Raw genomic sequence first — 14,131 nt, 5'->3', positions numbered from 1 at the left:
TGGAGATAAACAGGCGGAAAAATTAAAAACATTTCCCAGTCACTGACCTATCCCTTACTCCACCTGTGGACCCTAACTTTCTCCATTGCCTCCTACTTCCTGTCTTTCTCATTTCAGTGACGTTTCCTGCTCTGACATCCCTTCAGATCTCCAGAAAAAGTAAATTAAAAAGACAATGATATAAATTGCATTTATCACCAAAGCCTCCCAGGCTAGTCCCCAAAGTGGTTCCCAATTCCTTTGTCCTGTGTCCCAAAAGAGTCATGAGAGCTCATTGCACACTTAATGATGGTTCCCCTTGAGCACGAGACATCTTTTCTAACCTGAGGCCCCCAGCCATGACAGGGATAGAGGATTGCAGTGTGGTTTTCTTGGGGCCCTTGGTCCAAACAGACATCTTTGGCCTTGTTGTTGCGAAGCTGTGGGGACAGAAACAAAACAGCTCCTGTTAGCAGACGTTCCTTCGCATCAGCACACCTGCTTTTCTTCACCACGAGGGATGTGGCTTTCCTCTGAGCTTGTCACACAGTGGGTCCTTAATAAATAATTGTTGATCTCTAAGGTTCCCTCCAGTGTAATCATATTATAATAATATCCTTTGATATTACAAGATTTTGGAAATGTTAATTAAACTATTATGTACGTATTCCCCTTGTGTCTTGATCCTCATCCCCAGAGAGAGAGAGAGAGAGAGAGAGAGAGAGATAGAGAGAGAGAGAGAGAGAGAGAGACAGAGAGAGACAGACAGAGAGACAGAGACAGAGAGACAGAGAGAGAGACAGAGAGACACACAGAGAGAGAGAGAGAGAGACAGAGATAGAGACAGAGAGAGAGAGAGAGAGACAGAGAGAGAGACAGAGAGAGAGACAGACAGAGAGACAGAGACAGAGAGAGAGAAAGAGAGAGAGACAGAGAGACAGAGAGACAGAGACAGAGAGAGAGAAAGAGAGAGAGAGAGAGTGCGCTATGTGCTGGCAACCCCATAATCCCCAGTATGATTTTGAAATATTTGGGTTTACTCATTTCATTCAGGAGGGACACATCCTGTCCAGTAATGAAGAACAGGCACATGGGGAGAGCAGACAATGATATCCTACGAGGAACCAGACCATCGGAAAGGCACCCAGTTCCCTCTGCCACCTTTCCTTAATTGGACAGAATAGAGCTTAAACTTCCTGCCATGAATTCTCTTTTGGAGATAAAGAATCAAAGGCCTTATTTAAGATAGAAATAGCATTTGGAGAAAGATGGGGCAGGGGGCAGGATGATAGACAAAGAAAATCTCATAAGCTTAAACGTTATCACTCCTTATATTGGTATGGAGCATGGGATGGAGGGATTAACCTCAGGCATTCAGAAGGGCATGATGGGATGGGAGTTATAGAGGAGAGAAATCCAGACTGGTCCAGCTTCTTATTCCATATGGAGTCTTGTAACCGAATTTGGAATTATGATTCATTATCAGGACATGTCTGATTTGTACATTTATTTTATATACCTATATACGCAGGATCATGTAAATTTTTCTCAGGTTAAAAGAGGTCATGAGTGGAAAAGTTTAAGACACTTTGATCCAGCGCAAGGGAACACAAGCTTATATGGGACCTCTGAGGATATGGAGGTGAGCAGGACGATGCCCCCAGAGATGATGGGCTGTGCTGAATTAATGACAGATATACAGATTGTATAAGGGGGATGTCACTAATTCCTAAAATTTTTTAAAAAGTTAATTTACTTTTTTTCCATGAACAAATATCTATTTTCTTTACCTCCCACTTCTTTACATATATATTATATATATGAACAAAATGCTTGTAATAGACCTGGATAATCAAATAAAACAAATACCTGCATTAGATGCATCCACAAAGAGATGTCTCATTCTGCATCATGAGTTCAAGGCCTCTTTGTTGGGAGATGACTAGCATGCTTCAGCAGCAGCCTTCTCGATTCCTAAACTTTACCTAGATTTCACCCAGATCTTTCTCCAATCCTAAAAAGTCTCCTGGAGATTCTCCTGGTATACATTTGTCTTTAAAGTAGAAAGAGGACTCTGTGTCTCAATAAACCCATATTTCTTGAGACTTTCATAATTTCAGGGAAACTCAATCAATCCCAAGTTGAATCATGCAATTTCATGATGGCAATAAATTAACAGGCTGAGGCTAGAGCTGGATCATTGATCAACATGGCGAGGGCTCTAATTGCTTTCATTCATTCATTCATTTATTTACTTTTTTTGGCATTCTGACAACTGTTCCCTGTCACAACCCAGCTAATGGTATCTCAAATCATGCTAAGTGATCCAACATCAGGTACCATGTTCCTACGACCGCTGGGTGATGCATAGTAATACTCACCTCCCCATAGGCGATGGTGTTATTGTATCTCCTCATCTCAGGATAAACATGGTCCAGGTACCACTGGAAATTCTTACACTTCAACCTCTTCCTTAAAGCTCTCCTTTCTGAGACATCCCCGATGTCTATTCCTGGGTTCTGAAAACAGAATTTTAAAAGGCACCAAGATCAGAACAGTATTAATGGGAATGGGAGGAACCGTAGATTTGGAGAGGGACGGGATCTCAGACGGCCTTCAACTCAAGCATAGAACTGACCATTGTCAGTTTTAGGGGAACGTCTGATTCCTAGTTTTGGGGAAACTTATACAACATCTGGAATCACATCTTACCTTTGGTGTTGATTTACACCTGAGCTGACTTGACCAACTCCCTTAAATCCCTTCATACCATTTTCCTCGTCTGATGGAGTCAGACTAGATGGTCTCAACTTCCTTTGAACTCTAGGCTTAGGATCGCATGACTCTCCAAGTCTGTGTTTTCTCTTTTCTTTTTTTTTATTTTTATTTTTTGTTATTTTTTTTTTGTTTTTGCTGAGACAATTGGGGTTAGGTGACTTGCCCAAGATCACACAGCTGATTCCTCATCTCTTAAATGGAATTGTGCCAGGTGGCTTTTGAAGTCTCTCCTAGCTGTAGATGCCAGAAGGATGCTCCTAGGACTCGGAGAGCTCACAGAATCTCACAATGGGCAGAGAATCTAGGGGCTGATGGGTCCAATCTGTACAGGAAGAAGAACCCTCTCTTGGCCATTCCTAACCAATGGTCATCTGATCTTTCCTTTCCTTCCTCCAATAAGGTGAAGTTCACTCTCTCCCAAGGCCGGCCTCTTCTTTTTCTATATAGTTCTAATCATCAGGAAGCGTTTCAGGATATCAAGCCTACATTTGTCTCTTTGAAACTCGCAGCTATCATTCTTCGTTCTGCCCCTTGGGGCCACCAGAAAAAGCCTACCTCCCTCTTTCATAGGACAGTCCCTCAGATATCTGAAGATGGCTCCTGTAGGCCGAAGCCTTGTCCTCTCCCCGCTAAGCTGCTCAGTTCATTCAGGGTCATCCACTGCACTCATCCAAAGGCACATTAGAGAACAACATGTCTCCCTGCCCATGGTCCAGAACATTTCCCTCATCCATTGTGAACCAGCAGCGCCTTCTCTTTATCCTCCATGACTCATCCCCCGCATTGCTTTCTCTCACCACCGGAATAATTATTCATAAAATGATTTGATAGAGGCAAAAGAAGCCAGCAACCACTTCCCAGAGCTCTTTGTTACAGGTGTGTGATCTACCACCCACCGCCCACCCCCCAGAGCCCACCCTCCCTTCGTTCCCCATTTTGTCTTTCCAGAAGTTCATTATATTCAGAAGGAAAGGTAATTTTCCATTACAAACCTCATAATGATCTTCTAATGAATTATTCACTTGGATTTTGCCAAAATGAACAGTTAATGGGCTTCTGTGAGCAGAAGTAAAAATCAGACATCCAAAATGGGAAACAACAGACACTGTAAAGGGCTGCCCCGGATCAGGGGAAACACAAAGTTCCGTAGCCTGGAGGCCCAGTGAAGACAGATGTGGCAGTGACTGCAAGGTGGGGATGATGGTTCGAGCTCTGCCATTAAAGTTTTGGCAGCAGGAGGGTAGAATGGGCATTTTCAATTCTATAAATTTTTAGAGGGAAATTAACCGGGGATTTTAATTTTATGCCATTTGTGTTCAAATAACCTGTGGGGGGGTTTTTTGGTTTCCTGTTATTTTTTCTTTTAAAAGCTCTCTTGGACATTTTATTGCTCATTTTAGCTACATAGACATTGTCAGTTAAATAATAATACAATATGGTGGTTCAAGTTTTCATATACAGAACCTACTATTATGCAAGCTGAGATTTAGGGTGAAAAGCATCTTAGAATCCATTAAGTTCAAATCTTTCAACCTACAAAAGGGGAAAATGAGACCAAGACATGTGAAGAGATTTGCTCAAGGATTTAAACTCAGGCCATTTGAATGTTCATCCAGTCACCCAGGACTATGAAGTGTCTTTATTTAAAGGCCCACAAAACAAAGTTTTTGTTTTCACTGTAGTCCGGCCCTCCACCAGTTTGAGGGACAGTGAACTGGCCCCCTATTTAAAAAGCTTGAAAACCCCTAGTATATCTGTTTGGGGAATTGGGAATTGCAGCCAAATTCATTTAGAACTTTGCAATTTGCCAGTTTCCCTGCAGTAACCCTACAGGCTGATAATGCAAAGCATCCTTATCTATATTTTACAAATAGAGAAATAGAGGGTCAATGAGGTTCACTTGAAGGTTCATTTGCATGTGTGTGCATATGTATTTTTAAATAAATATATATCTATAAATATATATATATCTATAAATCTATAAATATCTATATCTATATCTATCTATCTATCTATCTATATTTATATCTATATCTATATCTATATCTATATCTATATCTATATCTATATATATATATATATATATATATATATCTTGTGGCCCTGAGAGTGGGTGGGAAATCCATTAAAAAGGTAGAGGAATATTGAGTGGAATATAGGGATATAGCATAAAGATATAGAGTGAAGGTATTTCATGGAGTCATGGACTGTCAACACATCTTTCAATGTCACAAGGACCAGGGACAGGGAGGGGCTGAGAATACAGCAAGATGATATAGAGAAAGCAGTTAGAAAAGTTTCAAGTTCTAAGGAAATGCCAAAGAGCAAATTTTTTTATGTACAAATTATTTGGAAATGTAGTAAAGAAAAAATAACACCAATTTTTCACTTTCACCATAAGTGTGATTTGATATAAATTGAGAAGGAGGGGATTTCAAGGACCTGAATTTGAATCCTGGATGTACACTTGATTACCTATTGATTTTTTAACTCCCCAGGCCTCAGTTTTCCTATCTAAAAATAGAAAGATTAGACTAAACGAGTTTTGGGATGTTAAACAATTTGCCCAATCTCACAGGTATTAAATGACAAAGAGGATTTGAACTCAGATCTTCTGAATCCAGGGATAAGCTCTTTTCACTGTACAATATGGAGCAGTTCAGTTGAGGAGAAGTGGTAATAAGTGATCATGATATAAAATCAAAAGGTATCAATAAAACTTGACTTTTTTCTGTTAATCCCTTCCAATTTATTCTCCATCCAGCTTGCTTTGAATATATTTATTTGCATGTTGTCTCCCCCATTAGAATATAAACTCCTTGTGGGCAAGAACTATCTTGTGCCTCTTTTTGTATCCCCAAAACTTAACTCTAGCCCTAAAAGCACAGTTCAGGGCACATAACAGGTACTTAATAAGTGTTTATTGCTTGATGGAAGAAAAAGAAGAAAGGAAGAAGGCAGGAAAGGAGGAAGGAAAGGAGAAAGGAAGGAAGGGAGGGAGGGAGGGAAAGAGAAAGGAAGGAAGGAAGAAGGAAGGGAGGGAAGGAAGGGGTAGGAGGGAGGGAGGAGAGAAGGAAGGAGAGAAGGAGATAGGAAAGGGTAGAGAGGGAGGGAGAGAGGAGGAAAAGAAGAAGGAGAGAAGGAAGGAGGGAGGAAGAGAAAGAGGGATTGAAGAAAAGGAAAAGGGAGAAAGGAAGGAAGGAAAGAGAAAGTGGGGGAGTGATAGAGGTATGGAAGGAAGAAGTGGGGGAGTGATAGAGGTATGAAAAAAAGGAAGGAAGGAGAAAGGGAAGGAGGAAGAAAATATGTATGTTTAGAAACAGATATCATCGCAAGGAAGTGAAGCAAATTGATTATATGAAACATCTTTGTAGGGGTATCAAGAATTGTTTGGTTCCGACTGAGATTTGCATCAGAGAAAGGATGCTCAACTCCTACCTCCAGGGGCAGGTTCCAGGCAATATACACGTGAGACTTGTAATCATCCATCCAGACCTCGGCCACTCGCAGAGCGTTTCTCTTGGTGTAGAAGCCGATGTTATTGTTGTAGGGCTTCTTCTTCCTTTCAATGTGGGCCACTCGCGAACAGGGTAGGACCTCCATACTGCCGCCACAGAGCCACACCTGGAATGAGAAGTACAGGCCGTTGGGCTGTCAATCTGAGGGGCTCTCTGCTTTTCAGATTCCTGGATCTCTTACGTGAAGATAACAGCATTATTAATATCCTGCTGAAAGGGACCTCAAAAGTCACTAAGTTATTTTACATATGGGGAAACTAAGGCAAACAGAAGTAAAGGGACTTGCTCAGGCTCACACAGCTAGTAAAGTGTCTGAAGTAGAATATGAACTCAAATCTTCCCAATTCAAAGTCTAGCACTCAGTGTGCTACAATACCAAGCTTCTGGCATGAGATTTTCTCACTGGCATATAAATCCTTCTCCCTCCAAAAGAAAAATCCCCTACAGAAATTTCCCAGTCCAATAACTGAGTGTGTTAAGGCATATGTTTATACTGAAAGAGCAATGGCAGCAATTATCCTATAATGAGTAAGAGGTTGCACTTCAAAAGTAATCTAGTCTGACCTCATAAATTTACAGAAAAGGAAACTGAGGCTGACAGAGATGATCTTTTGGGGTCTTTCAGATCTTAATTCTGCTGCAAATTTGAGAAGCATGCCAAGTCGTTAATTAAAACATTAAGTTTACCAAAATAGGGTATAGTGCATCAGAGACTGCTACCTGATTAGATGCTATCAATGATTTTTCTTTGGACATGGCTATTCTGCCCATTTGAAATCCTACCCAATTGTGCCCCCATCCAGTTCACCGATGTTTATGTTTTCTACAAGAATATTCAGAGAAACTTTTCTCAAATTTGGTAAACTCTATCATAGTTTGGTGACCCTACAAGAGTCTGAAATGTTCTGTTCTTGCAGGCAGGCCTGATTCCAAGGCCAGCTCTCTTTTATACACTGTAATATGGACTTTCTGAAAATGAAAGTAATAGCAATCATGGGGGATTTTCCCTCTTTTCCATTTTACAGAGGAGGAATTCAAGATCTAGAGAGTAAGTGCCTCATCCAAGGTTACATGGCTAGTAAGTGACAGAGGTGAGATTTGAACCCAGATCTTGGAATCTGGTGCTTTCTCCTCTACCACCACATATCATCACTTACCAAAAAAAAAAGATAAATTTTTATCTTTTTGTCCATGCGGGGATGTAGCACATGCTTCTAGGGGATAAAAAATGGAAGCACCAGTGAGCAGGTGAAGGTTAAAGAAAGACCCTTCCAACTGGGTCCTTCAAATGCTGCAGTGTGGTCACAGCGCTGCTTCAGACCAAGAAATGCAGACCCCAAACCCATCTTTTCCAGGCTCCAAGTGATCGCTCAGAAAGCAGGACCATGATACTTTTTACATCTCTAGGAAATCTGGTCCAAGCTTCTGTGGAAATTGATGGAGCACGGCCAATGGTTCAAGCTCACAGTTGAGTGGGAGGAGAGCCATGTCTTAGAACTCCATGGTCAATTCAACTTGGAAACCAAACAGCCACTTGGTATAAATGCCCATCACTCTTGTGCTTATGTTCTGAAGGAATGCAAAACAGCTGAGAATTATGGATGTCAGAAGAACGAAAGGGTTTGTTCATCTAATTTTTATAACTCTCTTAGCTTTTTTTAAACATTACTTTCATTTTCAAAGACATCCTCTTCTCCCTTTCACAGTCATCTCTTGTTAAAATATAAAAATATTTTTATATTTATTATACTTTTATATTATATGTATTATTTATATTATATTATAATATTTATATATTTTATATGTAAATATAAATATGTATTATATATTTATTGTTATTTATATTATATGCATTATATATAATAGTATTATATTTATGTACATTTTATATATAAATATAAAAATAACTCATTACTACATTTTATATATTAAATATAAATAAATGAAATTTACCTTTATAAAATATATATTTATGTCTATTATTTGTTTATATTATCATTTTTTAATTTTTACATATGTTTATAAAATACATGTTATATTTAACTTCATAAAATATAAATATATTATATATTCTATTTGTAAAATAAAGGGCAGCTAGATGGTACAAGGGAGTCAGAATGGCTCATCTTCCTGAGTTCAAATCTGGCCTCATCCAATGACTCCTTGAATGATCCTTGGCAAATCACTCCCACCCTGTTTATCTCAATTTTCTCATTTATAAAATGAGCTGGAGAAAGAAATGGCAAACTCCTCTTTCCCATTTTACAGAGGAGAAAATCCAGGCCTAGAGAGTAAAGTCACATGGCAGTGGGATAGGGAAAAGGGTAGAAAAAGGAAGCAAAGAAAGGAGGAAAAGAGAAAGGAGGTAGGAAGAAAAGAAGGGAGGTAGGAAGGAAGAAAGAAAGAAGAATAGAATGATACTTTTCTAAATTACAGGACAATAATAGAACATAGACATTTCCTTTCTTTTAAAGGAAAAGAAATGAGATAAAAAAGTCACATGGCTAGTATCTTTGCCAGGAAAACCACAAATAAGGTCACGAAGAGTCGGACGTGATTGAAAAATGACTGAATAACAAAAATTTGGAAAGTGGAATATATAATAATATAGTATATTGTCTTTCTAAAATATATATTTAAAATATATTACATTTATAAAATAGAAATATACATCATATATATGTATACAAACATATGTATATGTGTGTATGTATTTGAAGAACAAAAGCAGTTCACTAAAATTGATCAACACACCCCCTGTGCTGAGCCGTATTTGTAACACTTCTAGTTCCCCACGCTTCTCGGCTTTCTTAGCTTGGGGAGGGTCCAGAGTCAACCAGACTGGACAAGAATGAGAGTGAGCAGGTGCTGAGCCCGGTGACTTGTGCGTGAGCTGGGACTGAATATGGGCAGGGCCCCAAAAGGAGACAAGTCTGCTGGTTTGCTCTTAATTGAGAATGAGGGATGGAGGCAGATGGATGGCGGTACCCGAGGTAATAAAGGAACAAGAGGAAGGCCTACAGAGCACTGGGCAGGCCGGTCTTCTGGGAAGAATCACAGTTTTAGAAAGTCAGGGCTGAAAGCGACCTTGAAGTCCAACCTGCATTTTACAGACAAGGAACTTGGGGTAGAGAGGACTTAAGCATGAGACATGGGGAAATGTGGACAGGCTTCATACCAGATCCAAAGAGAGCCAAAGGATTTGGGGGCCCAGGGACTTAAACCCCCACGGCCATTGATCCCACTTCTGATCAACACCTGGCTTTCAGCCTCCTGATCTGACATCTGAGAGTTGAGGCAGGTAGAAATCGCACTGCTTCCATATGGCGAATTTTGGGCATGCATCTGTAAAATGGGTTCAGCAGATAAACAAGTCTTCCATACCCTTCTATAGCAGCTTACCTCCCTTTCTCCCTTTGCCTTTGCTTTCTTTTCCCTACAGATCTCTTTCCTGTATCATAGGAAAACATAATCAATCAATCAATCAAAGAGTACTCGTTAAACATTTACTATGTGCTATGTCTTGGGGGAATTAGGGCAAAAATTAAATATCCCAGGCTCCTTTTGAGAGGATGAACTTAGAACTGAAGGGATCTTAGGGGTAACCTAGTCTATCCCCCCCCCTTTTTTTTTTACAGATGAGTCCACTAAGGCCTAGAGAGATCTTGTCCAAAGTCATACAAGAATGATGTAGCAGAGCAAGGATTTAAATCCAGTTCTCCAATGCTTGTCTTCCTCTTTCCCTATCCCACTGCCACCTCCTCCATCTTCTTTTCTTGTTTCTTTTTTCTTTTTCTTCCCTCCTTTTCTTTCTCTTTTCTCCCTCTTCCTTTCTTCTTTCCTTTTTTTAAATCTCATTTCTTTTCCTTTAAAAGAAAGGAAATGTCTATGTTCTACTATTGTCCTATGATTTAGAAAAGTATCATTCTATTCTGCTTTCTTTCTTCCTTCCTACCTCCCTTCTTTTCTTCCTACCTCCCTTTCTCTTTCCCTCCTTTCTTCGCTTCCTTTTTCTACTTTCCTTCCTTCCTTCCCTTTTATCTTTCTTCTCTTTTTTCTCTCTTTCTTCCCCTTTCCCTTTCTATTTCTCTCTCCCTCCTTCCTTTTCACATAACAACCCAAACTGTAAATATTCCAAAGCTACTGTCACCACATTTTACAGTTAGATGATCCATCAAACACCATTGGAAACATGAAGACAGAATCAGTTAGCAGCCTTTGGATGGATCTGTATTGATGGAGGAAATGAGTGTATCTGGTGAGGTGGGAATCTTGCCCTCTATTAATCTGACAATTTTCTCTTCTTCAGAGTATAATGCTGGAATCAGAAGAATAAGCTGAAAAACAAGCCCAGAGACAATTAGAATTATTTATACGGCATTGGGGGAGAGGGGAGACTCTGTTATCATTCTCTCAGCTGGCATCCATCACCCAATCTGTTAGCGTTTCTTTTGCCTCTTGCATAGGAGGAAGGTAGAACCGGGCAGCTGTAATTACAGCTGGGCTCTCTTATGTTGTGGATGGTTAGAGTGATGGCAGGAAGCTATCAGGCAAACGGCGGTGATCTATCTGTTTAATAGGTTTAATTCTGTTTATCCAACCTCCAAAGTGCCTGGATACCTTTCTGGAGGATTAGACGGGAACATAAAGCATCTTGGGATGTGGCTGGCACAGCTACATGCTTGGAAGAGAAAATGACATTAAGTCTTTTCTAAGGTTTCCCAGAACTGGCAGTCACTCTCTCTCTCTCCCTCCCCCGGTGAAACTCTATTGCGCCTCTCCCTCCCCCCCAACATACTCACACATCAGCCATAATGTAAAGGGGTGGGGGGTCGGAACCAGCAGGAACCAGCAAATGCTTTGGAACCAAATTAGACAGAACGAAATGCCCGGCCAAGTAAACGCATACATCCTGGCCCTTGGATCTCTCCAGTTTAATACCTGCCTGGTGACTGACATAATAAGTCAGGTCTCTGACAGATGGACAGGGAGTGGGAAGCTCTAGCCTATCTCTGGGAGATTCTGGGCCCATCTGCCTCCTCCTAACGGGGACCTTCATCTTCCTTTTTTTAATCAAACCACCTGGAACTTGGAACTCGCTATGGCTTGGACCCAACGCCACATTTTTGAGATTATGTTCTTATGCTCGAATTAAGCCAACAATCACATAGGGGTAATCTTCCGTAGGATCCAATGCCAAATTACCATTGTTGCTCATTTTCTCCCCAGTGAATTGGAGGATTATTTTAGTTTTATATGGAAATGCTTCCAATATAATCGGAACGTCCTACTTTAAAAAAACAAAAACAAACAGATCTAATAGGAAATAGAACATTGGGAGAGTAGCACCATCTTTCAAGACACACACACACAATGATATTGGGATCTACAAAGCAGAGAGCAACAGTTTCATGGAAAACATGTAAGGATGTGAGAAGAGAGACAATGGGACACCATTTTGCCAGTTCATCAAGTATCCACCTTGATGGAGAGTATGAATGATGCTGCTAGAAAGAGTTCTGAAGCTGGATTTGAATTCAGGTTCTCCTGATTTCAGGCCCAGCACTTTATCCACTGTGCCATCTAACTGTTGGATGACCTCATGGCATCTCAAATTCAACATGTCCAAAGGTGAATTTGCTATTTTTTCCTCCAAATCCTTTTCTCTTCTGAACTTCTCAACTGCTAGAGAGGCTACCACCAATTGCAACCAAGCAGGCGTGTTGTTCTCGCTCCTCTCTCTCACTTTCCCATTTAACCCATACATTACCAAATCTTGTTATTTCTCTCCTCACAACTTTTTTGTGTCCCCCTTTCACATCCCACATACACAGAAATTCCTCGTTTCTCACCCAAACAGGTACAATAGCCTTCTAATTAGGGTCCTTGCGCCAAGTCTTCTCCCAGTTCAATGAATTCTTCATTCTGCTGTCAAATGATATTCCTAAAGTCATGTCACCATCTTACTTCCTGTTCAATAGACCCCAGTAGCTCCCCACGGGGCAATTAGGTAGTACCATAATGCACAAAACTCTGGGCTTGGAATCGGGAAAACTCTTTTCCCCCAAGTCAAATCCTACCTCAGATACTTATTAGATGCATGACTCTGAACAAGTCACTTAACTCAGTTTGCCTCAGTTTCCTCATCTGTAAAATGAGCTAAAGAAGGAAATGGAAAAGTACTCCAGAATCTTTGCCAAGAAAACCCCGACTCACAAAGAGTTGAACATGACTGAAAAAAAAATGACTCAACTACCACAAAGATCTGCAGGGCCAATAAAATCAAAATATAAAAGACTTTCTTTTCACATTTAAAGGCCTTCACAAAATGGCCCTTTCTTGTCTTCTAACACTTCATTTCTTCCATGCACTGTATGATTTACATCTACTGGAGATTTGCTCTTCTATATTTTCAATATTCTCCTGCCATCTCCAGTCTTCTAAACTGGAGGTTCCCCATGCCTAGGATGTTCTTTTTTCCCCACTACTTCCTCCTGGTTTCTCTGACTTTGATCAAAACTCAGCTCAAATCCCATCTTCTGCAAGAATTTTTTTTTCTGGTCCTCCAGAGGTTAGAACCTTCTCTTCTTTTGCAAGTACCCAATTATTTATATTATATCTCCATCTCTTGCAGGTACCCAATTATTTATGTATTTTCTTCCCAGTTCAAATATTAAATTTGAGTGCAGAGACTGCTTTTAAATTTTTTTTGTATATTCAGCTCTCTAACCAGTACCTAGTGTTAATAAATTCTGGTTGATTGATTGGACAATAAAAACAAAACCAAATGCTGTGAAATTGTAACAAACAAGTTTGTACCCAAAGAAGGGATGAAAAAAATGTACCTTTCCTTCTAATACTGTTGAATTCAGTATGTGTGTTGGACAGTTTCATTGGACTATTTTTCCTTGTTATTTTTATTTTTTGGTACAAGTGATGGTTCACTGAATGGAAGATAAATATAGATATAAATATAGATAGAAAGTAGATAGATAGATAGATTTAAAATGAAGATAGTTTAAAGCCAAAAGATATCAATTAAAATTAAAACCAGGAAAAAGAGGAAGATCAAGATCAAAATAAAGTGAGATGAGGAAAGTGCCAATAGTCCCGAGTTTGGATTAAGTTTGGAGGAAGAAGAAGAAGAAAGGGCATCTAGTGTAACATGACATATGGCAGTGGGAAAATAGCACTACTTGACTCCCATGATGCTTCTACTTTCTGTAGCAAGGATGATGATCTGAACTCTGGAAATTGGAGAACAAATGTGATTAAGAGGGAGCACAAGGCCAACATAGGTGAGCCAATGGTGATAAAGTACTTTTTGGACGCCTTAAAAGAGTCCAGGTTTCCAGAAGCCAGTGAAGAGGGCTGTTAAACCAACTTAGAGATGTGATTAGGGAACCACTCAGGAATCTCTGAGCAGCTGAGGGGAAGGAAAGCAATTTCAGAAGAGTCAAGATTGGTATATTTCATTCGTATTTTCAAGAAGAAAAGAAAGGAAAAAAAAAGAAATGGAGAATTATGGAAATGACTGGATAGTGTCAGTCCCTTGTAGAAATCTTAGAATAGATAAATAAACAGATTTTCATAAATGCTAAGCAAAAGAAATGGCACCATCCCAGAATAAGTCACGCCAGACCTTAGACTTAGGTGTAGGATACCAAGATTTTAACAACATAGGTTTTGAGCGGGGTCAAAGATTTAGAGGTTGAAGAGGGCTTAGATGCTATTTAATACAACCTTCTCATTTTACAGTTGAGGAAACTGAGGTAGATAGAACTCTGTTGAGTGACTTGCTCAGAGTCATATAGCTGTTAAGTGTCTGAATAGCCTTCCTAACTCCAAGATAAGTT

At 39.8% G+C, this 14,131-nt stretch overlaps 1 protein-coding gene across 1 annotated transcript in view; it reads right to left on the bottom strand.

Annotated features, from left to right (window-relative positions):
• Positions 1-14,131, bottom strand: part of GALNT17 (polypeptide N-acetylgalactosaminyltransferase 17) — a 428,034-nt gene that overhangs the window by 24,531 nt on the left and 389,372 nt on the right. Inside the window, exons 7-9 of the mRNA XM_051992009.1 lie at positions 6,196-6,381; positions 2,361-2,498; positions 324-419 (exon numbers count right to left, since the gene is read on the bottom strand). Coding sequence (XP_051847969.1) covers positions 324-419; positions 2,361-2,498; positions 6,196-6,381 — 420 coding nt within the window. The remainder of the gene's footprint in view (positions 1-323; positions 420-2,360; positions 2,499-6,195; positions 6,382-14,131) is intronic.

The sequence above is a fragment of the Antechinus flavipes genome, chromosome 4, assembly GCF_016432865.1.
Source record: "Antechinus flavipes isolate AdamAnt ecotype Samford, QLD, Australia chromosome 4, AdamAnt_v2, whole genome shotgun sequence".
NCBI classification, from domain to species: Eukaryota; Metazoa; Chordata; class Mammalia; order Dasyuromorphia; family Dasyuridae; genus Antechinus; species Antechinus flavipes.
The sequence above is the reverse complement of the archived record's forward strand: the minus strand, read 5'-3'. Positions and strand labels throughout refer to the sequence as shown.